The following is a 23,422-nucleotide window of genomic DNA, read 5'->3' as shown; positions in this document are numbered from 1 at the left end:
CCTGTACAAAATTTAGCAACCTAAACATTAGCCTGCTGAACAGTACTACTAAATTTTGAGTACTACCAATAGTTGTCTTGGCAGGGCAAAGCAAAACGGTTTTACTGGCTTTATACAACCTACAGATCATACGTTGCTCACTCTTGTACCTTGCATCTTCTCAACTGCAGGTAACAACATAATAGTGGCATATAGACATTTGTGGAATAAGTAACTATTTAAGCCTATTCAACAAGACAAAGTCCTTTCATCTTCCAAAAAGGTGACCAGAATGTCTGATCAGCCAGTAAATATGATATTGCCCCCACTATTCCACCCTTTTTCCTCTGCACAATATAATGCAACTTTGTTCTTTCTCTATTGTTCTAAATAGCTCATGGACCATCTTCGCTCATGAAGTGGACATATTGATGTGGGAATGCTGAATAGGTAGAAGCAAAACCATAAGCAATGCGTCAAGGTCATCATTGTCTCAGCTCCAGAACCCGTCCCTACCTGGTAGCAGGTGCCAAGTTCTTTCCCATTGGCTGAAAAGGACAACATGCCCATTGCAAGATCCACAAGGCAGCCAATCTCCAGGTCCACGTTGCTTCGGCTTGATCTTTGGGAACTGGCCACAATATCCCCACCCCAGACCATGTAGCAATTACTGCGTTTGACACTGGAAGCCAGAGAAAAGAGACAGAATCTGGATTAGTCCATTTGTAAATCAAGACTCAGTAATGAAATACCCCTCTCACCTCCCTATTAAACTTTCTGATCATTCCACATTTTCTTTTCCTAAATGTATTCATTCATTTTCAACCAGGCATGAACAACTCAGTTTAGGGACATGGGTATCTGTTAGGCTACCTCCTTTTAAAGTGCACACTGGTCAGATAACCATGTCAGGAATTAATGTCAATTTGCCTTTGTAAAACAGATAGTGTAGATGGCAATAATCCCATTGTAGAGAAAGGAAACCAAAACACAGTGGGGGTAATCACCTTAGGCAAACCTAAATAGGGATTTGATATTTGAGGCAGAAATGAAACTCCGGGTTCAGTGACTCAGATTTGACAAAAGGATGCAAAACACTTGAAAACTCAGCCCATGTTCTTTAGGATGGCAAGTGTGGGTCAGGAAGACTTACCAGACATGTAAACACGGTCTCTGAGTTCCCCTTCCACCTCCCTGTTTTTCCCAGCATTCTGAATGCCAGGAAAGTTCTGTTTCCACACAATCAGCCATGTGGATGTCTTACTACTACTGTCTACACATTCCGAGAACGTAGGACTCCATTAGAGATACTAACACTGAAAAATCCTCAATAATTAGCAGAAGACCTGTAAAACCTTTCCCCCTCCAAGGCCTGATTCCTCAGTTGTAGAAATTCAAACCCTGGGTGACCACTGGAGAAGAAGTGTATTTTCAGGGGTGACTCCTAGAACCTCTCACAATGGCCTGTGGAAAATAGCCAGTGTATTCTATGTTCTCCTAGGACTAACTTGGTAAATTATCTGAGGAACTCAGTTTTTGGGAGTAAACGATGTGATTTTCCTAAGGTCAGATAAGAAAGGGACTCTACCTCATACAAGAGCAGCTGTTCTAAATTCCATAAGGTCAATATGATATGACAGCTTGGCAGGGAGAATACATTCAATACTATGTGGTGGACAGCTCCTGGACCAGGTGCTAACAGAAACCATTTCACCTGCCTGGACTGAGCTCTCCTTTGGAAGGAGTTTGACTAGGCATCTCCAAGGTTCCTTCTGACTCAGTCTACCATTTTACCCTGTGAATAGAAGTGTCCCATGTAAGCAGACACTTGTCTCCTCTCCTCTGAGGTGACTGTTTCCTTAGTATCACTGCAGCCAGGCAAAGTGCAAAGCAAATGGCTTCTTTCAAGGAGTACCAGTCACTGTTAGATTTCTATAAAGGTTTCATGTTACTACTGCTTTTCAGTGATTAAAGTACTAAATAAATTTATGGCTAATACAGAATTCAATTAATAATGTATGGAAGTTGAGGGAATGTTGAAGTGGTAGGCTTCAGGCATATTTTAAATTGCCTGAATTAAAAATTTCTTAAAACATCAGAAAATCAATCCCATTTTTATTCCTTACTATGTAGGACAAAGAATTAAGATGTTGAATGCCTACTATACATTTAATATTACTGTAGGTGCTAACAGCTTTCATGGCAAATGTGGTCACAATGACTAAGATAAACCAGATGATCTGTCTGATGCGGTAGAACCAGAAAAATTGGAGCAATAAACCCAAGTGAAGTAGAATTTTTGCTTTTTCTCCCCTTCTGGATGAAGAATAAAACCTGAACTGGTCAACTGCTTTGTGTACTTTCCTATCTAAATCAGTTCCTGCATACAGTATCTATTCTGATTCTCTCATAACAACATAATGGTCATTCAATCATGGATATAATAATAGTAGCTAGTATTTATCAAATACTTGAGTTGAGGCATTCATTTTTACATTCATTTGACCTTCACAACATTCTCTGGGATTAGATTTTCATCACTACTCTCATTTTATAGATGTGGAAACTGAGGCTCAGTGGGGTTAATTAACTGGTCCAAGGTCACACTCCTAGGAAGGACTTCAACTTACTTTAAAACCTACAGAGTTTTTTTTCTTTTAGACCCCGTACCTTCTTTTAGCACGTGCCCATATGGATTCCCTGTAACATAGTGGTGACTTCCCTCTGGCACTAGTCTTTGGTAAGTCAGTACACTCTAAATAGCAGCAATTGCAAAATGCAACAGATTTTGTAGGGAGAAACGGCTAGCTCAAGAAGCAACTTGTACCTGTACCCAGGGCTGCACGGAAAAGACACTCGTATACCTCAGAAGACACTCTAACACCTCCACGACACATATGGAGACCTCAAAGTCTGGTACGGTGTCCTTAGTCATTGTGGGACACATCTGGCCAGAAACCCACTCTCCACATGCAGTACCAGTGCAGTGGGGGAAGATACAAGGTTGCCTAAACTGAGGTTTCTCTGAAGACTATAAACTCTATTCAACTGTTATTCCTTACTTGCTATGTCTCTTCTATTCGTTACGTTCTCTATCATTACAAACTCTTGGGATGAGGAGTTCTAAGGCTGCTAGCTCTGTGTGACATGTTACATCTTTTTATTCCTTCTGAATTGATTTGTCCCAAGCAGTTAGAAATTTTCTGTGCATCATTATTATGTTGAGAAAATTGGAGCTTGCCTTGGAATCATGGATAAAACAGAGAGAATTCTGATCCCAGTTTTCTGTGTGTTAGCCCTGAGTCATGGTTTATACATGACAAAATAACCCTCTATTTTCACAAGCACTTCTTTGCATTGTCACAATGTTCACCCTTCCTAAGTTTACTCGCAAATTTTAAGGCTCTGCTTTAGTTTTTCTAAGAGAAGTTGAGATGTTGCCTTCGTTTGAATGGGAGGTGCAGTGAAAGGGAACAGGCCGCTAGGGAGAGACAGTGAGGAGTCCCCTGGCCAAATCTACTTCTTAGGAGTCCTCTTACCTTTCATGGACCCGGCCTCTCTCATCCCCTAGGGTGACATTCACTGTACAGTTTTTATTCAGGTCAAACTTTTCACTGTACAGATGATAGTCCGGAGTCACCCAGCCAACCCAGACGCAGGAGGGGTCCTGTCCAGCGAAGATGCGGATGGAGTAGTAACACTGCTGCGGAGAGACCACAGAGGGGGTGAGTGGGGGAAGGGGGCATGGCAGGTGGAAAACACAGCAGTCTACTTGCCCCTGTTTTCTAAAACACATACACTGATGTAGAGGTGTACTGCACTCTAGACTTAGAAGGCGGGCTGATGAGCATATTGGCTTTCTACTTTTCCCATTTCTGCAGAAGCAAGCACTCAACTTATCATAGTTCGTCTACAGACTCGGGTAATGAGGTTTAGAAATGCTCAGGATGGCCTTAGTGGTTGCTGCTCAGAACATTCAGCACAGAACCCTAACCTTCATTGGGGCAATAGAACAGACCTAGACTTCTCAGGGGAGCCAGGCCCAGCCTCATCCTACAAACAAAGCCATGGGTTGGAGCACTTTGGTTATACTTTCTGCTTCTACAAGTAAGTATAAGGTTTTGTGAAAGTCTTGAAAAGGGCTTCATAAGAAAACTTTCCATGTCCTGGCCAATGGTGGCCTACCCAAAGACAGTGTTGAGAAGTGCAGCACTTTACAGCCAGAGTCATACAATCTAAGGTTTATTATTATGTTCCAACAAAAGCTATCACATTGAGGATGACGATTTTAAAATTTGGCTTATAAAAATGTGTTCAAGAGACAAGCAGAGAAACAAAGAGAGCTCCTATCCACTGAATCACTCCCCCAATGTTTGTAATGGCTGGGATTGGGTCAGGCTTAAGCCAGATGTAAACTGAATTCACATCTCCCATGTAGGTAGCAGGGACACAGACATTTGAATACCACCTGCTACCTCCTAGAGTCTGCATGAACCAGAAACTAGAGGTATGCAGGACCAGGAATCAAACCCAGGCTGTGTGTCATTACTGGTTTTTGGATTGCTAAGTCAAATGTTTACCCCTACTTCAGTTATTTTTGAGAGGAAATGTATTTTTCTTACTGATGTAACTGTCACTTGTAGCCTGCCAAATTTTTTTGCTGGAAGAAAAAAAGCGTGAGACAAACCTGGTCTTGAATTTTAGTATTGTCAATTATTAATCATGTGGCCTTGGACAAGTTATTTGTCCCCTCTGTGCAAAATTTTGTCCAACTCATAGGTTGCCAATTAATCCTTATAATCCTTATATTACTGAAACTGAGATTAAATAGGAAAGTGATGCAATGTATCAGTGTCTTATATGTACTAGTTATGTGATTTGCTATATAGTAAGAATCTTACTCTTGGTGTTTTTAACCTAGAAATACAAGATAGGACCTTCATATAAGCACGGACACACCACACATTTTTCTATTGATACCTTTGCCAGGTGCTAAAGAAATAAAGAGGTTAGTGTTGCTTTTGACTACTGTCCAGATATGTGAAGAGCAACCCAAAGTAACTTCCATCTCCTGGCTACCTTCCTGCTCTGTCTCATTTGATTGCTTTCAGCATTACTCCTGGCACTGCAGGGAGGCATCGGGGAGGCAACTCATGGGTGTTTACACAAAAGAGCAAACACAAAGATTTAATTCAGACCCCTCCAACTGCGGCTCATTTCAGTTGGAAAGGCAGTGTTCAGTCCCTGGGGGCAAATGGGCCACAAGTACACAATGATGCCCAATTAGGAGCTCCAGGTGGAACTTCTGCTGTGCACTGAATAGCTATTTGTCTTTCTCCAATTTGAGAAATGCCACAGACATGTTCTGGAAACATCAAGTTGGCTATTAAAAGACACAGTAATTGACAATTAAACAGGATCTCTAGGCAGATCTTTGCTGTAAGGGGCATATTACCAGGCAAAACACAGAAGCAAATAATTAAAACCATAATTGAGCACATTTACTTACTGTTGTTGTATGAGAGAGTATTTCTTGCATCTGTTTCCTGAGGGGAGGGGGAGATAATGCATGCTTTACTTCTTCAATTGCAGAGTGAATCCCACAATTCTGACAAGCAATTGATCTACCTTTAATAAGGCAAGTTTAGCAAACTGCTATTTCCTACACACAAGTGATTGCAACTTGTTTATTTGTATGCTGCTATCAGCAAGCAGGTTGTGGCTCCCAATCCTTTTACCTCAGTCTAGACAGTAAGTTAGATATCAGATGAGGAGAGGGGTATGGCAATTACGTAAGAAGGGATAACGTCAGATACAGGCTATCTTGCTTCCACAAGTAGCTTTACTTGCTTAAAAGCTGGATGGATAGCAAAATGCTAGGAAAAACCTGGACAAGACAGCTCCACATGGCAGACATATATCAATGGTTAAAAATAGACATCAAAGGAAAGAAAGGCAGCAAGGAATATGTTCCTTATCAGGAAGGAGGAAGTCACATTTCTCAGGAGTCACACAGCTGCAGCATTGGACAATGTCCAGAGCTATGCAAAGGAGGCAGGAAGTAGCAGTTGTGGCACTCCCTCATGAACTCACATTCATTTTATTAAACAAGAAAACTCAGGAGCTGTAGGCAGCCAGGAGGCTAGCAGCCCAGAGACATTGAGAAGAACAGAATCTTTTCCATCAGATGTGGGTTTGTTTGCCTTAATGGGTCCCTGAATTATGCATTGTCCAAATAGGCCCATGTGAGCATGCATGCAACTGAATATACACACAGCCTCATTTCTTTACCTGACTGAAAGTAAAGGTAACCCTGTTTGCTGCACCCTTATGCTGAAGTAGAGCAAAAATCAAGCAGAAACAATGATTACCTCTGAAACCTGGGGTCTTGCCCTCACCTTTTCTGGAAAGCTTCACTGTCCAGACAGGGGCTGTGGCTGAAGGAGGAATGGCACTCGACGGGCATGCTCAAACGGCAATAGATCATGTTGGCATTGCTGTTCTGTGTGCCAAATGTCTTGTGGGTCACCTTGAGGCATGGGGGGCTGTCCATGGTGCCATCAATCCTCACCACCTGGGAACACCACAAGTCCTTACTTTGACACTGGAGAGCCTGACTGATTCTTATTCTTCCCTTACACATGCAATACGTGGCCAGGCATTCTGCAAAATGCAAAACTATGTTGTCACCTGTGATAACTATCTCTTATCATTACTGGGTTTCTGCCCAGTAGAAAATAACATTTGCTTCTGAAGGAAGAGATTAAGAAACACATCCAGGGAGTTCTCTCCAAGGCCAAAACTGGAGAATATATATCAGAAGGAGGGCTGGTAACTTGGTAATATAATGCAATGTCCACAAAAGCTGACCCTCTGGGTTGGGGCAAGCAACTGAAGGAGGAAATGTTTGCAAGACTTCCTTTGTCACCAAACATAAGAACACCTGAGAGAAAGGAGCCCAAAGCTCAGAAAGATAGCCAGGCTCCTGTGGAAGACACCCCTCACCCAACCCTGGATCCCCATCTTGACCACAGTGACAGGGTGAGGCTAACATAGTGCCACCTCCACCCCTTCCCCAATCCTGTAAAAATGCCTACTTCTGGGTCACAAAAATTGCAAGAGAAAAACAAAGCCTCAAAACTGCCATTTTTAAATGTGTGTGCTATACATCGGTGGGGCAGAAGCAGTAAGGTGAGACCCATAATAATAACTGCTAATTTGAACTTCTCCACTACTCTCCAAGTTCTAGGAGTGTATTTATGCATGACAGTTGGCCTCCAGATTCTATGTTTGCCAAAGAGGTTCATACCCTTCAAAAGCCCAAGGGCACCTTTCTCAAGAAATGGTCAGGGAGGAATCAGAGAAACAATACCAAAGTTTAAGACTTTTGGGCCAAGAGTAGATGTTTCTTGAAGTCAGACTGCAAGGAGTGTTTATGAAGCACAGCAGGTGCAAGCAGTTCACTGAGTCTAGCCCAGCGAAAGCTAAAAGTCAGCTATTATCCTGCCTTTCCACCTACACTCTCCTCCCCTGAGCCACCATGAGAACACAAGGTGGGTACGAGCAAAGCAGAGGCAAGGAATGAGACTCAGTGAGATTCCTTTCTGTTTCTAGGTCCTGCCAATTCCTCCATAAGGTAGTGCCATAGTCAATTGCCACTTCTTAATTTGAAATCTTTGGAATAGTGCCAAAAAAGTGAGGGCCTACAAGACATTAAGATAGGAGCATGACGGAACATGTCAGGACCTATGATCTTGAGTAAAAGTACTTGGCTTTTATGGGAAATGATGTTAAATGTCCTTGGGGGCTATTACTATGACAATACCAACATGGGCATGTCCGAGGAACTCCAGTGCTCAATGGTTGGGAGTGGATGTACTGAGCTGCCCCAGGTCAGGTGCGTGTGACTTGGAGGCCAGCAGGAAGATGGCTGGTGGCTGCCAGGACATGGACTTAAGCACACCTGTTGACAAAAGCTTAGTGCCTTAACCTACCTGCCCCGTGAGGACCTCCAACAATGTGTAACATTACCTCAATGTGTGGATGATCCTTTGGCACATTGACAAACGTTGGGAGGCGCTTGCTGAACCACATTGCAACATCTCGGTTCATGTTGACAGCAAAGGGCTCAAAGCCCTCCTGGAGACCACACATGGTGTAAAACTTGAAGGTACTAGCATCTGTCCCAAGATTCATGCGGCCAATCTGAGACAGTCCCAGGGAGCAGATAGGCACAAATCCTGCAGAACAGGAAGAGATAGCTCTGATTTAGCCCACAGATACCATCCCAGGATGATGGAAGCCAAACCTTGGCTTCATTAAGAGCTTTGAGTCTGCATGGGGAAAGAGGACACATCTGTTGTCTTTCTTTCTGGCACATAAAATCAATAAAAGGAGGCTATCCCTGTCTTGGTATATGGGAAAAGATTTTGGTTCAAAATGACTTGGGTTCTGTCAAAGTGGTTTGAATAGTAAAACCCTTGGAATATGTACACATTGAGACTCTGGGTTGATATCAGTTGGTGGATCCTCATCCATGGGTATGGAAAGTCATACGTGGTTCCCCCTTTGTCTCTCCCCTTCCCCCAGGAACAAGAAGAAACAGCAAATTTGGAAGCAATGCATTCATCTAATTTCCCCTAAACCTCAACCTTTCCCATCCTGATCAATGATGCAATTAAAAATAAAATAAAAATGACTTGGGAAAAACAATCACCCACTCAGATGAGATGTAAATAAACTCAAAAAGTAAAACCAATAAGAGCAAAAGTAAATCCTTCACCTATGTTTAGTAAAAACTTAATTGAAATACCAGTAAAATCAAAAACAGCACAATCAACCTAAAGAACAAGCAACTGCATCATAAAAACAAATTTCCCCAAATAGGTGAATATGGAATTAATGGATATATTAGTTTATCCTCACTAAAGTAATCTTTTATCTGCTTATATACGTCCCATGGTATCATGCTATATGACTTAAACCATTTTTAAAAATTGGTACACATTATCTAATATTACTGGGTCTCAGTACTCTTAACAGTGATTGACAGGTCTAGTGGTGCTTCAGACTCTGAGTGAGTCTAAGAAGTCTAAAATGGTAGCACTAGAGTTCTTACTCACAAGCTCCCTTGCTCTTAGCCTATTTTCTTCCAGCTTCAGCTACTGAGAAATGCAAGAGCTTGAACAGCCTGAGCAAACTCCTGCCTTCCTGTAGGAATCACCTGTGTGCATCCCCTCTATCCTGATCATATGGAAAAATTACCATTCAGGAGCTCCAATCATCCGGCATTCTTGTTTGTGGTCTATTTATAAATCATAATTGTGGACCAACAAATCAGCCAAGCAGGGAAAGTGCTAATTATGTTGGGTTTGGGAGGGTGTGGGAGGCAGCGGCCGGAGGATAGCTGAGCTTACAGAGTGCTGTGGAGGGAGGGAAAGCTGGGAGGCCGCTGGCTGAGGCAGGGGCTGGTGGTGCTCCCAAGGAGCACTGGCATCATTCCTAGAGCAGGTGTGTTCAGTCAGGGGGAAACTTGCAGGCCATGTTGGGGAGCATTTCCACCCAACTTGCAAGTTCTTTCCTTCATAGACACCAAGGCCTAAACTCACTCTTCCCAGAGCAGGTCTATACTGGGACCCAAGTCACTAAGTTTCTCTGTAAATCAGTCATGTTGATAAAAGTGAAAAGCCAGTATCTCCCAACTCTAAAGAATGAACATATTTTGCCATAAAACCACCTTCTCCCAAAGCAGGTAAGTATGTGGGATGATGGATAAGCCAATGTATATTAGAATTTAGGGCATTTTGCTTTATTGAACTGTGTGTGTTTAAGGGGGATGACTACAATGCATGATAATCTTGCTTTCAAAAGGGTTTCAAAACCAATGAACTTGAGATGCAGATGAGTTTAATATCAGTTCTAAGTAAGTAATCCTAGGAGATTAATAGTGATGTGTACACCAAGAATCTCCTTTCAGGGACACTTGTCTTAGACTAGACCAATCCTGGCTGTCAGAACAGAGGGTGGACTTGTCCATCAAACAAGCCCCAACTCACACTTGAATGCTAAGGACTGAAATGACTGAAAGCATCTCCTTTTTATAGACAGAAGTTGTTTTAACAAATAAGGGATCTTTAGAATCTCACTGTGGTGTAGAATAAGGATTGTTTTCTTGGGTCCTTATCATGACAGCAGGCTCCACTATGTGTTATAACAACATGCAGTGAAAAGAGAAGCAGCTATTTTGGTCCCAAAGAGCTTACAGAAATGGGGACAAGGAAAGGAATATAAAAGGATGAATTTTTTTTTTTTTTTGCTGTAACCCATCCTCACTCTCAAGTCAGTATTTTACTTTTCCTAAGGGGAAACCTTAGCCCAGAGAATGACTCCTATACCAGTTTCGATGTGGGATAAATCAGGTAGCTAGACTAGGGCTACCAGCTGGAAGCCACACCTCCCCTCCTCACCTTATGTAATCTTATTCACCTATTTGCCAGTCAAATAACCCTTTCCCAGGATGTAACTTCCCTCACCGAGGACCTGGGAACAGTATCACATAAGAGGCTGGCAACTGGGAAGGGTCTATTCTCCCTTCCCATGGACCAAGAGGAGTAAGAGAAGGACCCAAACATTTCTTATCTATCTCCATTTTTTCCCTTCCAGGTCCCCACTATTCCTGAAAAATATGTGTGTGTGTGTGTATGTGGTGTGATTTCATCACCTTTTAAATAAACTATCACTTCACATGTGGTATATGTGCCAGTACTTAGAATGCTTCTCCAGGTAAGAGGCAAGAGCTGGGAATAGCAACTAGGGTCCGTGGTTGTGATGCATTCTAGCCTTGTGTGCAGAGACTGGGAGGCCAAGAAATTCTTTTTTCTTCTGCTATAGTCTGAATGGTAGAACAAATGGGAAGCAGGTGTCAAAGCCTGAGTGGGAAGCTGACACAGGAGACAGCCTTGGGACTCTCAGTAACTTCCTGGTGAAAAGTTCACCACTAGTGAGAGGGGAAAGAATACATGCATGACGCCTTTTGTTTTGGCTCACAAACTTGATCCCCTCAATATTCATAAGCATCACAGAGGCAGCCACACTTCACTAAGGATAAAAATGAAGGCTTGAGGAGTTCACAGACTTGACCAAGGTCACAAGAACAGTGAGTGACAAAACAGGATGAGCTCCAACAGTCGGTGAGTCATAAGCCAGCTGCCATTCTGTGCAATGGAGAGAGTGAATGTTACGGAGGATGAATGGCTCAGATTTAAGTAGCAGTTATGTCCCATGGCGCTGAACTCCACTCTTGTCAGAGTTAAGTGCTGTCCCTGTGGGGCAGGAGCCCTTTCCACTGCTGGGAGTTCAGCAAGAACTCCCTGGACAAGAACAGTGGGAGGCAACCACTATTGGAGACCTCCTGGGGGTTAAGTGCTGGAGGGTGGATGCATCTGCAAAGCAGCAGAACAGAAGCTAAAGCCATGAAAGGAGCCAGGAGAGAGAAGGCTTCCGAAGCACAAAGACAAGACAGGAACCCAGATAAAGCAGCCACACTTTCTGCTGGGGAAGGTGATGTGTTAACTGGATACACTTCATCAATTCCCTAAGAGGTTTTGGCTAGCAATCTTTCCATTTCTAACACTATTTGACTTGAGGTGTTTACAGTTCAGGTGACTTGACAACAGTACATGATTGATAAAAAGTGAAGAACAAAGACATAAGAAGTCACAATTTTGCGATTACTTTCTAAAGGGTAGCTTGTGCCCATTTTATAGGCAAAGAAACAGAGAACCTATTACCTGATGAACTGCAGAGCCAGCATGTCAACAAAGTTGCCTGAGCAGGGGCAGGGCCAGCCATGGGGACCTGGGCCAAGCTGGCTGGCTCTTTTCTTTCTGATTCTCTGCTTTGTGATGAGCTTTTCCTTTGCTTTCCAAGTGCTTGTAAGGGTCACAACCTTTCCCCCTCTAACTCCAGTAGCTGGAAACTTATGACCACAAAGCACTCCATGGGCAACACAGCATAATAGCTTCAAAGTGCTCAGTTGTCCACCTGGATAAAAGGACCCACTTGGCAAGGTCATGTGACAGTACTATGAGCATTCCCGTTGTAAACAGGTATGTGCACTGTATGCACAATTCCATTGATCTACAGCCTCAAATAAAACTGGAGAAGCAGAAACAACACGGGTGGGCAGGAATACTTCCTCTTCACAGGCAGCCTAACAGATACAACTATGCTGATACAGTTAAAGCTTGAGGACAAAATCTGCAAAGGACATTATCTTGAGTTGATATATCGAGTTCTTTTGACAGGAAAGGAATAACAGGTACATTTAAATTTTTTCAAAGGATTCCAGGCTCAGATAAAATGGATATTATCAGGCCTTGGGCTGGTTTGTGATTAGCAAGGGAAAGAGTACTAAGGTCACTTTCTGTAGAATCCAGGAGCCTGGAAAGGAATCAGTTCTCTAGAAAATCCAAATAGACCCATTTCTAACCACTTAAAATGGAAGAGAAGCATGAATCATAATCACATCTAGGAACCAAAATCCTGAGATCATGAGGAGAGCAGAGTAGGTGACTACCCAGATCATTGCTGGGCTATTTCTGTGTCTCAGCCTTCCCACTCTCCGCTAATCCTTAGAATGGTGGAGTTGAGAGTCAGTGCCGGGGGGGCGGGGGGTGGGGGAAATACAGGAACTAAGAGGCCATGCACCCCTTGCACAGCCACTTTCTGGAGTCAAGCATCTAACTGGAGACAGAACAACAGGGCCTGCTGCTGTGTGTGTGTGTGTGTGTGTGTGTGTGTGTGTGTGTGTGTGTCCGTCCGTCCTGAGTGGAGGAAAGCAGGAGGCCAACAGTGAAACTTTCACCTGGGAGGCTCCTAAGCTGTGAGGGTGAAGGTCAGGGACCAGGGCAAGGAACAATGGTTGGGAAAATCTAGATGAGGCAGGTAAGAGTAAATAACACCTATCACTCCCCACAGCACAGCATCGACTAGGCAAAAGGTTTGAATAAAAGCTAAGCTGCTGGTGACCAGCAGAGTATAGGCACACAGGCATTCTGCTTTATGGAGGAGGAAGTTAGGCTATGACATGTAAAATGCTTCAACAGATGAGTTTTTCTAACAACTCAATAATTGCTGGTGCTTTGTATCTTCTATAGAGAGCAGAAAGGTGCTGTGTGGTTATTTCAGGTCCCCAGGTTATTGCTGCCTGAGAGTGGTCACTCCTGAGCTGTCCTAGAACTGAAAGCCTTCTAGTGATTATACCTCTGTGTTGTTAAAGTATATAAATAACACGGTGTGTTTCTATTGTAACACAGCATCCTATGTTGGACTTTCTACCATCGTCCATATTTACAATGTTATGATACACTTAAATAGCAGAACGATTGGCTTGTAACTGTTGCTGAAGGACTATACTACTGTAATAATACAGGGGAAAATGGTGAGGCAGGGAGTGGTACTGGAAGGGAAAGTTACTGAGCTTATGGAACTGTATCATGAAAAATCAAAATTTAAAAAAGCCCAGCATCCTAATGGTAGAGACTGATATTTCTGAAGGTCAAATCATGTCCGTAAAAGGCTGATGAGGCATCTCTTTCATTACAACATCGGCAGTCTCTAAAAGCAAGGCTATTCTACATCCCTTTCCTTTTCACATTCTCCTGCTCACATGCTGTAATAGCTCCTGCCCTGTCCCCATTTCCTAGAAGGTTAAGTCCAAGGGTGCTTAGCATAAAGCAGACAATAGTCGCTTGAATGAAAGGCCCAGGCCTGTTACTTGAAGCTATAATCTGCACCTTGTCTATATTTCCGGTTTCATCATGCATGAAGTCCACTTACAAATCTTTCAAACTCTTCCATTCTTTCCTGACACATACTTATGCCATACTGTTACTCTGGTTACATCTCGTGATGAGAATAACTTTATCTTTAGAGGCAAGTATCTCACATTCTTTATCATCCAATGAGAGTCCCATTCTTACAGAATATTCATTTTGTATTGGGCACATGCCATTTATAACTGACTTTGTGGCATAGTTAGTCATCTCTTTGTAGTCTCACCTGATTTATTTTACAACTAGAAAATGACTTAATTATCCTTGTCAACTCTGCTACACTATTTATACTTGTGTGTGCCTTAAACCTTGCTTCTCATACTCTAATGTGCATACAAAGTCTTGGAATTTCTCATCCGAATGCAGTTTCTGATGCTGGTCCACAAGAGGCTTAGCTTCCGCAGTTGTTGGACCAGACTGAGTACCCAAGATGAGGGCTTTAAAAAAGTTCATAACTCTGCAAAACATACCAGATTCTTACTACTTCTTTCCTGTGGAGCAAGCAATGCACAGCTCAGCATCTTCCCTTTAGTTCACACAGTAGTAGAGGGAGGACAAGGTCCCTAGTTCTTGGGCATTTTCTACTCTGGAGAGCTACTTTCCTTGGGAATGCAACCTAATAATCCAGCTCTTTATTTATTTCCCCACTTGAGAAGAGGGCAGTGGATGTGGTGGGCATGTAGGAAACAGCTGAAGGTGCTTTCACGCTGCTTTGCTGCCCACAGCAGCCCTCCCTCTCTGCCTCTCAACCAGAACAGAGGGCATTCCTTCTGCTGGCTACATCCTTCTCACTTGTCTCCAAGAATAGGATTCTTCCTTTAAAACTTCAATTTGAAATGTCTTCAGAAGACACTAAAATATGACCCCATCTGGGTTAAGTCATCCTTTCTAGGAAAACACATTGACTTGCAACCTTTCTAATTCCCCAAATAATTGAGTCTTAGAAAAATCTTTAAAAGTTCATTCAGATATGGCCATTGCATATAATAGATGTTGGTAAAAAGTATTAAAAGCACTTATTCAGCTACCACGATCTGCACACAAAGAACCTTATACCTGTAAGTACACAGTTTGATGTATCTGCGCTCTCTTGCCTATGCTGTTTTGTCATCAGGGACCATTTCTTTCTGTAAAGCTGTAGACACTTCGAGCCACAAGGTTCCTTAAGCATGTGCAAAGGGGGAGATGAAGCCCAAAGAGGTTAGGTAATATCAACAAAGATGTTGCAAATGGGCCATGGCCAGGGCAGGGTGATGTCCCCAAGTCTCCTAACACAGATTAGCCTCTTTCTTACCATGATGAGTTACAAGAAAGTGGCACAGCACCAAGCAGGTGGGTGTGCACACAGCATGACATGAAGTCATTGTCATAGGATTGGCTATGTAGGGAGAATGCTGGAGTCTATTACTCTCTGGAATAGATGAAGAAAGTAAAGCTGGACAGGCCAAGCAGAAAGGGCCAGGGTCAGAGCTGGTTAGGAGTGGATCCACTGACTTGCAGTCAAGTGCCCCATATGCAGCCAATCTTGTGTATATAATGTAGACAAGAAATATGTAAGAAATAATGATCTCCAATTCCTTTGTGTAGGTGGAAGCACTACCCTGATTATAGTCTATTCATAGGCATTAAGCGTAACTTAATTAACTTAATGTCAATGAGTGTAACTGTGCTTAGGCGTCACACCATGTACGAATTTAAAAAAAAATATGGTTCATTCAAAACAACAGCTAAGTCTAACTTTCGTGTTTCAGTGGTTCTCATCGAAGCATCAAGTTCAATTACACAAACATCCAGACTGACAATTCAAATTGGAATAAAAGAATAATTAATTCACTGATTTCTCTCTCCCACCAAGAACATTAGTTCATATATAATTAGTTATGCCTTTGTAATACTGGGAAATCTTACACTGCCAGGACACCAAAAGAGTTTCTTGGCCAATCTATCTGACAATTCAAAATTTACATTTTTACTGAACACACTAACTAGCACAATTGATTATTCAAAAATGACAGCATAAGGGAGAGTTTCCAACAGTAGGGTTTCATATATGCAAAGGGCAGAGGGACCTAAATAAAGAGGGGAAAGAGTACCCCTACCTCTTCCTGTACCACACTTTTCCTTAAAATTTATGGAGTTGGAAGGAGTGGAAGGTACTAGATTTACCATTTTCAATCTCGTAGTCAGCAAAAGCAAGTTCAGAGCCTTTATTGGTGATCAGTAGCTCCCCATTCAGTGTGAAGATCATTGAAGCATCATCCAGGTTAATCATACAGCCGACCACATCTCCTGGCTGCCAAGTACGCCCAAAATACCCACTACCCTGGTGCCAACGCTGGCCCTAGAAAACAAGAGTCCAGGGCTTAGTGAAATGGAGGTCCTAGATGTCTCCAATAGATGGAGAACAAAAATCAATAACAGATCTTAAAAAGTAATGGTATTTAATTTATATGGGATATTCACCTCTGTAAGTTTAACTCACACAGAGTAGGTAGGTGGGTCTAACATACAAATCAATGAAATAGTCACACACCAGGCTCATCAGAAAAGGTAGCTGGAATTCAGATTCCTAGCCAGCTATGGCAATAAGCAGGCTGCTCTCTCAAACATACCTAACACACTGGCTATGGAATTTAGGTTGGTAAGATTCCCCTCACATGACTATGAGTTACTTCAATGAAAGAGCTCTGGTTAAAGAGATGGCAAGTTGAAGGCAGAAACTCCTCCCTTTCACAGAGCAAAGATAAAGCAAATGAGGTTTAGGTGATGACCATTCAGTGCTACCATTAGCCAGTAGTGATGGCCAGTCATGTTGAAATCTACTTCATTCAGACCCTCAGTAATTCCAGCTTCCAGGAGAAACTTACCCTGCTGCCTTCAAACACAAAGGCTTGATCATCGGCCCCCAGTTCAATGTCAGGCCGACAGCCTGGCCTGGCCCAGCCGACCCGCATGTCTCCTCCAGTCACCACTTCAAATTCAAAATACCACTTTCCAGATTTCACTGCATAAGACCGTTCCACCCGGAAAAATCGTATCTTGTCTATGCTCACTTTCTCCACAGCTGGGTCAGCTATTGTGAGAAGGAGGGGAATAGAGGCAGTCAGGGAGAGATGGGTAGGGGGTAGAGAGAACACAAACCTTCAGTAATTAGGTGACATTCCTCAAAAGAATTGGACAACAAACACTGGCCTTAGATCTTCTACTGATCCACAGCATTTTGCTCATATAATAATCATTAGTATTATCACCATAATCATACAAACAATGCAATCATTCACCAAGTGATTACTTCGTACCTTTAGAGTCCATGCCTCAGTTTTCCCTCATAGCAATCCTTTAAGATCAGTAGTAACACCATCATTTTATAGATGGAGAAACATTGAGGCCCAGAGGCAAAGCCAATAAACAAGCAGCAAAGGTTCAAATCCAGACTCCCAATCCTCCCCTTAACCACTTGTAAACCTGCCCTCTGCACCTAGGATACCCCCTGGGTATGGGATGACAATGGCATGCTCATTTGTTGTGAAGTCAGAGATCTCAAGCAACCCTGGAATTTAATTTGGATAAATGATGAACTGATCCCCAAGTGAGCTGTTGTTTACAATGTTCAGAAAAATATTAAAAATGACTTTTTTGAGCAGGTATCTTGAAAAGCCTAGCTACAGTGAAACATGAAATCCCTGGGTGATTGAGTTATAAAAGTGTTGGTCAGAGAACCCATCAGGATGATGCTCTACATCACACACGGTCTTTCCTTATTAAAAAATTCCCTAAGATACACTATTTATATTAGCCAAGATTAGACCCATGTCATGTCCCTGGAAGAGGACTCATTGAGTAAACTGAGGCTGGAATGAACAACCTCAGCTTGTTACCTAGTTCTTGGTCTGATGGCTCAATGTTGTATCCATAACCAACAAACGTCCGAACAGCTTCACGCAGGCTGTCCCTGTTTGACTTCTTAGTTCGCTCATCCAGTAATGCATATGGCACCAGACGGGGATTTCTTTTGTTCTTTAAATCCTATGTGAAGCCAGAGAAAAAGAGATGTGGAGAGAACACATTTCAGTTTACAAATAGCTCATCCCACTCACATATTCCTGGTTTTCTGGCTGGCTGTATAGTCTGTTAGCTTTTCCCACAGTGCCTTGATATTTAGTAATGTACATATTTGTTACTTCTCTTCTGCATTAAGTGAGATTGGAGGAATTTTACTAATGCTCAAAGCTATCATTAAAAAAACACATTTTAATAATGCCAGTCTGCAAATAAAATTAAGTGTCACAAAATTGGTTAGTAACCTCCATTCCCAAAGCAAGACAGGATTTGCGTAACTACTCCCATATGGAAGATCAGGCTGTGATTTAAGCTGTGATAGTTAGCTCTAGACAGCCCTTTAAAAGTCTTTACTTGGAAACACAAGAGGTGGTAGAGTCTCAGTGGGTCCGTGCAGAAGGCCCAATTCTGTCTGGATGGGTAGGGTCCTTTTGCTTCCTTAGGAAGGACCAAGATAGCATTAAGGACAGTTAAAGTGGTAAGATGCAAAGTAATACACATGCCACACTCTGAACCTCACCACTCCACTACCCTGCCACAGTTCCCAGAGTTACATTTTTGGCTCTTAGGACGTGTGGACTTGGAAGATATGAATTAGTCTGTAAGACCACAATCACCCCTGAACTTTCTTTCCTTTTAAAAAAAAAGATTTATTTTTTAATTAGAAAGGCAGCAGACATACAGAGAGGAGATACAGAAAGATCTTCCATATGCTGGTTCACTCCCAAGTAGCCACAGTGGCCAGAACTGAGCCAATGCAAAGCCAGGAGCTCCTTCCAGGTTTCCCAAGAAGGTGCAGAGTCCCAAGGCTTTTGGGTCATTCTTTACTGTCTTCCCAGGCCACATGCAGAGAGCTGGATGGGAATTAGAGCATCCAAAACAGCAATCAGCACCCATATGGGGTCCTAATGGATGCAAGATGGATTTAACCAGTAGGGTATCATGCCAAAGACCCCTGAACTTTCTGGATGCTAATCTTGCCACTGGTCAGTACTGTAATAAGGAAACATTTTAAGGGAAGAGCTGTGATCATATGGCTTGGGGATGAATCCTGGCAGCAAAGTCTGACCAGGTCCTTCCTATGCTTAGGTACAAAGGCTGTCTCCTGCTAAATACAAGATATTTATCCAGGAATCCTTGGTCTGATGAACTGAAGTAAAGGGGTGCAGCCTGCAGGACAGGCATATTGGCCCCCCTCCTGGGCTAGGTTACCCTCCTTTTTTCACTTCACTGGCAGGCATTTAGGAAATAAAAGGGACTTCAAAATGCCTGTAGAAAAATGGAAATAAAAAATAAGTTTAGTTTGTTGCAAGACATTTTGGAAATACATGCATAGTTTGCTTTTTTTTTTTTTTAATATAAATTGTCCATCACCTCTTTGAAGACTTCTCACACTATTGACTTACAGCATTTATTTGGTCATGAAAAGTGGTGTGAAAGTTCAGCTCTCCACAATGTAAACATCAAGACAGGATGAGATAAGATATGGCTAATAGCTAATATATGCAGGGAAACACCTGTCGCAAGTGAACGCCTGACAAAAGGAAAGGTAAATCTAGTTTTGCAAAAACTGGAATTATGCCTAGAGCCAATGTCAATGTGACCATTACAAATTCCATCCAGCCCATGATTCTATAAATAATGCATGTGCTGTGGCTTGAGGGATAGAGTGCAAGGGCAATTTTTACATTCCAACTTTACAGCCACCAAAGCACAATGAGATTGTTGACAGATGATCACACCTCTTCACTGTTCCAGCATGCCTTACCCACTCACACTTCTTACCTGTTGAATGCCATAGGTCCATCCTTGTTTTATTCTATCTTTGGCCCAAACATTGTGTGCATTTTCTGCAAGTTTATTCACTAGAATTTCTTGTGGAGGTAACAGCTTCACATCAGACAAATCCAAAGGGGCTGGCTTATAGCCATTAGACATCATGTAGCTACAAATGAAGAGGAAAACCACACTGAATAGAACTACTTGATGCTTTCATTCCAGATGTTAGACACAGAGTATATGGTAATCACATTGTGTAAATGAGAATACAGCTATTGATTGAATGGATAGCTCAGCTCTATTTCTTTTGTTTGCGCTAAGTGTCTTTTTTTTTGGAGAGAGATACAATATGAGATTTGCTGATTTACTCCCCAGATACCTACATCAACTAAGGATGGGTCAGGCTGAAAGGCTGAAGTCAGGAGAGTAAAAGTCCATACAAGTCTCTCATGTGGATGGCAGGGACTGAATTACTTGAGCCATCACCATTTCCTCCCAGTGCGAGCAATAGCAGGAAGCTGGATAACAGGCAGAGCCAGAACGTGAACCCGAGCACTTTGTTATGGGATGTGGTCATCCCAAGCAGCATCTTAACCACTGTGCTAAATGTCCATCCCCTAAGAAAACTCATGCACCTTATAAGCAACAGACACAGTCAGCATACTGCAATATTATCAGAAGTGCTGCAAAAACAAAAGTGAAAACAGATTGGTAAGGACAAGACCTTGAACCAAACCTCTAAAATTAATCGGCATAGACTGATTCAATCTTTATATTGAAATCTAAGAATATCATTGTGGGGAGCCATGCAGTTGGGTTGGATGGCATGGGTCTGTGATGAGCACCGCTCCTCGGTTAGCAAGGCTACGAGGAGTTTCTGGCTGCGTAGCAAGGCCCGGCAGAATGTCTCTGGTCTCCTCATTGCTGCCTCATCCCATTGTATGGACACTCAATCACCTCTCTGACGTTTCATAGAATTTTCTTGAGGGTGCTGCTGTGTTTTTCTGCTAATGTGAAGTGATTCCTGTAACTGGTATAACACCTCAAATTGATCAATCATATTATGATAAAAACATCTTTAGCGACGTAAGCCTACGACACACAGCTAAAAGTATACAATAGTACAATTCAGTCCACAATGTCTCCAAACATCCTTTTATGTACCCATTTTTGTCCTGAAGTTTGCCCTAATATAAGTAATATTTTCCTTCAGAAATGGCTTGATAATATCTTGGAACACATGGCAATCATGGAGGTACAAAGAGTTTGTTGACCATGCGCCTTGAACTGTTACAACACATGATATGACGCATTTTGGTTTCTCACCACGGAAAGCAAAAAGTATACAGGGCATCTTCTAAAGGGAAATGAAAGTGAACCCCCCTCCCACAAATGGCTTAAAATCTCAACCTTATACTGGCACTTATATTTAGGGAAAGAATACAGTTTATAAAAACTTCTATCTTATACTGGCAGTCATAGTTAGGGAAAGAAAACAGTTTATAAAGAGACAGTCATTTCCACGGAGGATTTATCAGACTGGCCCAGTGCCAGAGGAGGAAATCTTTGCTGTGGTTATGAACCATTTCTAAGCTTCTGAGCCAGCTGCTATTCACAGCTACCCTCTAAGACCAAAGACAGTGCACCTGTCTGAAGGCTCTGCACTGCCTGGCTCAAAACCAAAATAGTAGTATGAGGTTGGGTGGAAAGAGTAAAAAGACAAGTCTGAAACATTCCAACTTCAGCAGGCTTCTGTCTGAAGGTTTCAGGGTGGTCTAAGTAACTGCAGAAGCCATCTGAGTTAGTGTTAGCAGCCCCACACCTCAGCACATGGGCTTCCCATTCTTCCCAATTAAAAATTCAGGCCAGAATATTAAGGCTTTGAACCCCTGAAAATCACCTACTTTTTGGGCAGTTTGACTTTCTTCAGATCCTCTTCAGCAGCTGGGTTAACATGAGCTATGTGGCAGCCCAGGGCCAGGAGGGTTCTGTAACAGAGAGAGATTAGGGACAACTGTCAGATAAAGAATGGCAAGAACCCCGACACATGTTTAAGCTGACACAACGAGACAGTAGTCATTCTTTGAGATCAGAAATCAGCAAATTTTTTTCTTTGAAAGGGTCAGACAGTGAATATTTTAGGCTTCATGGCCATATGTTTTTATCTCACACTATCATTACAGAACTAAACAGCCACAGAAATATGCAAACCAATGAGATCGGCCTTGATAAAATAAAAACAGGTAGCTGAAGTGATTGTCTCAGGCTGTTTAACTGTTCAACTCTTAATTTAGATGACAGAAAGTGTAAGAACACAAAACAGAAAAGTGTTTGAATTGCCCTTTTCAGTGACATTTTCCAGCTTAACAGTTCACACTGGAAATGTATCCTACTTTTCATTCAATGGAACATATCAGATACCAGCATCAAATCCACACATCAGCAAATATCCATGGTGTGCCACCTGTATAGTGCCTTGAGCTATTCTTGACACCATGTGGTACAAAGCTGTCCTTACAGGACTTACATCAGTGTAATTAAAGCTACCACATGCTTGAACCTGTGAGACAAAACATCTTCAAGAGCACCAAGGAGTGAACAGGTAATAAGTAGCATCAAAGGCATTTAAAATGGGAAGCATCAGCTTGAGCCTGAAAAGTCAAGGTAGGATAACAGAGAAGTGGAAAGTTGTCTCAGAACTGACAGAACCCAGTAGTGGGGGTGTGGGGAAGGCAAGCACTGGGGGGTTCTCCCTCTGGCACCAAGTGCCAGGCTGCATGCTGGCCAGGTGCGACCTGTTCTGAGGACAGCGACAGGTGGGTACCTTGACTGGGGCAGTATGCCTGTCAAACGGTAGCACAGGTGGCCTAAGGTGAGCTTACGGAGGACAGACATCTCCTGTGGAGAAGGGCAAATCCTTCTGAGCTTTTGGGTTTTAAGCAGGAGGTGTCAGAGGAGTTACCACAGGGATAACAGGCTTGTGGAGGGCAAGCGCTCACAGTGACATTGCTTTTTGATCCTTCGATGTCGGCTTTTCCTGTCAGTAATAGGGAATGTGAGCTGGGATTACAGCGACATGAGACAGAAAGAAACACCCAACCAGGAGAAACTGGATTCAGTGTAGAATAATGACATGCCTGCTGGCCCCATCCAGAGTGTCATAATAGCAGCCCTGGCTTCTTCCCTGCCTCTTGATAGAACTTGTTAAGACTAGACACCAAGATGGGAAAGTGGCTGCTATGTGAGTCGCACACCATGAGGAGGGAGCAAGTGGTAAATGAAGAGGGCATGTCTTCCCGGCTGCAGCTGAAAGGACCCACCCTGCCCCCAGCTATGTGCCCCCAACCTGTATCCAATATCATGCATGTTTTTGCCTCCTGAATGCCCCTACGCCTTGCTGCTGCTGTTCTGTGGAAGCCTGATCTTCCTATCGTCACCTACGTCCCTTATCACCCCCGGTAAATAAAGCTTTCCTGTGAGCAACTGACAAAACCAAAAAGCAAAACTCACAAAAACCCTGAACTTCTGTGAATCAGAATATACAATCATTAAAAAGAATTAAATTCTACCATTTGCAGCAAAAAGGTCCCTACTAGAGAATATTATGCTTAGTGAAATGAGCCAATCCCAAAAGGACAAATATCACATGTTCTCCTTCTGATTTTAGGCAACCTTCATGCAAAATACAAAAGCAATAGATATAGAGGTAAATATACATGTACATATATTCACCTAGAGGAACTGTGTAATAGAAACTATCATATCGAGAA

At 42.6% G+C, this 23,422-nt stretch overlaps 1 protein-coding gene across 1 annotated transcript in view; it reads right to left on the bottom strand.

Moving 5' to 3' along the window:
• RYR3 (ryanodine receptor 3) overlaps positions 1-23,422 on the bottom strand; it is a 602,723-nt gene that overhangs the window by 171,496 nt on the left and 407,805 nt on the right. The window contains exons 24-33 of the mRNA XM_058666116.1: positions 21,557-21,640; positions 19,659-19,818; positions 17,693-17,840; positions 16,682-16,887; positions 15,981-16,155; positions 8,011-8,219; positions 6,378-6,553; positions 5,489-5,525; positions 3,519-3,682; positions 496-661 (exon numbers count right to left, since the gene is read on the bottom strand). Of these exons, the coding sequence (XP_058522099.1) occupies positions 496-661; positions 3,519-3,682; positions 5,489-5,525; positions 6,378-6,553; positions 8,011-8,219; positions 15,981-16,155; positions 16,682-16,887; positions 17,693-17,840; positions 19,659-19,818; positions 21,557-21,640 (1,525 nt within the window). The remainder of the gene's footprint in view (positions 1-495; positions 662-3,518; positions 3,683-5,488; positions 5,526-6,377; positions 6,554-8,010; positions 8,220-15,980; positions 16,156-16,681; positions 16,888-17,692; positions 17,841-19,658; positions 19,819-21,556; positions 21,641-23,422) is intronic.

Source organism: Ochotona princeps, chromosome 6, assembly GCF_030435755.1.
Source record: "Ochotona princeps isolate mOchPri1 chromosome 6, mOchPri1.hap1, whole genome shotgun sequence".
In the NCBI taxonomy this organism is placed as follows: domain Eukaryota; kingdom Metazoa; phylum Chordata; class Mammalia; order Lagomorpha; family Ochotonidae; genus Ochotona; species Ochotona princeps.
Note: the sequence above shows the minus strand (reverse complement) of the source record. Positions and strands in the feature narration are given on the sequence as shown.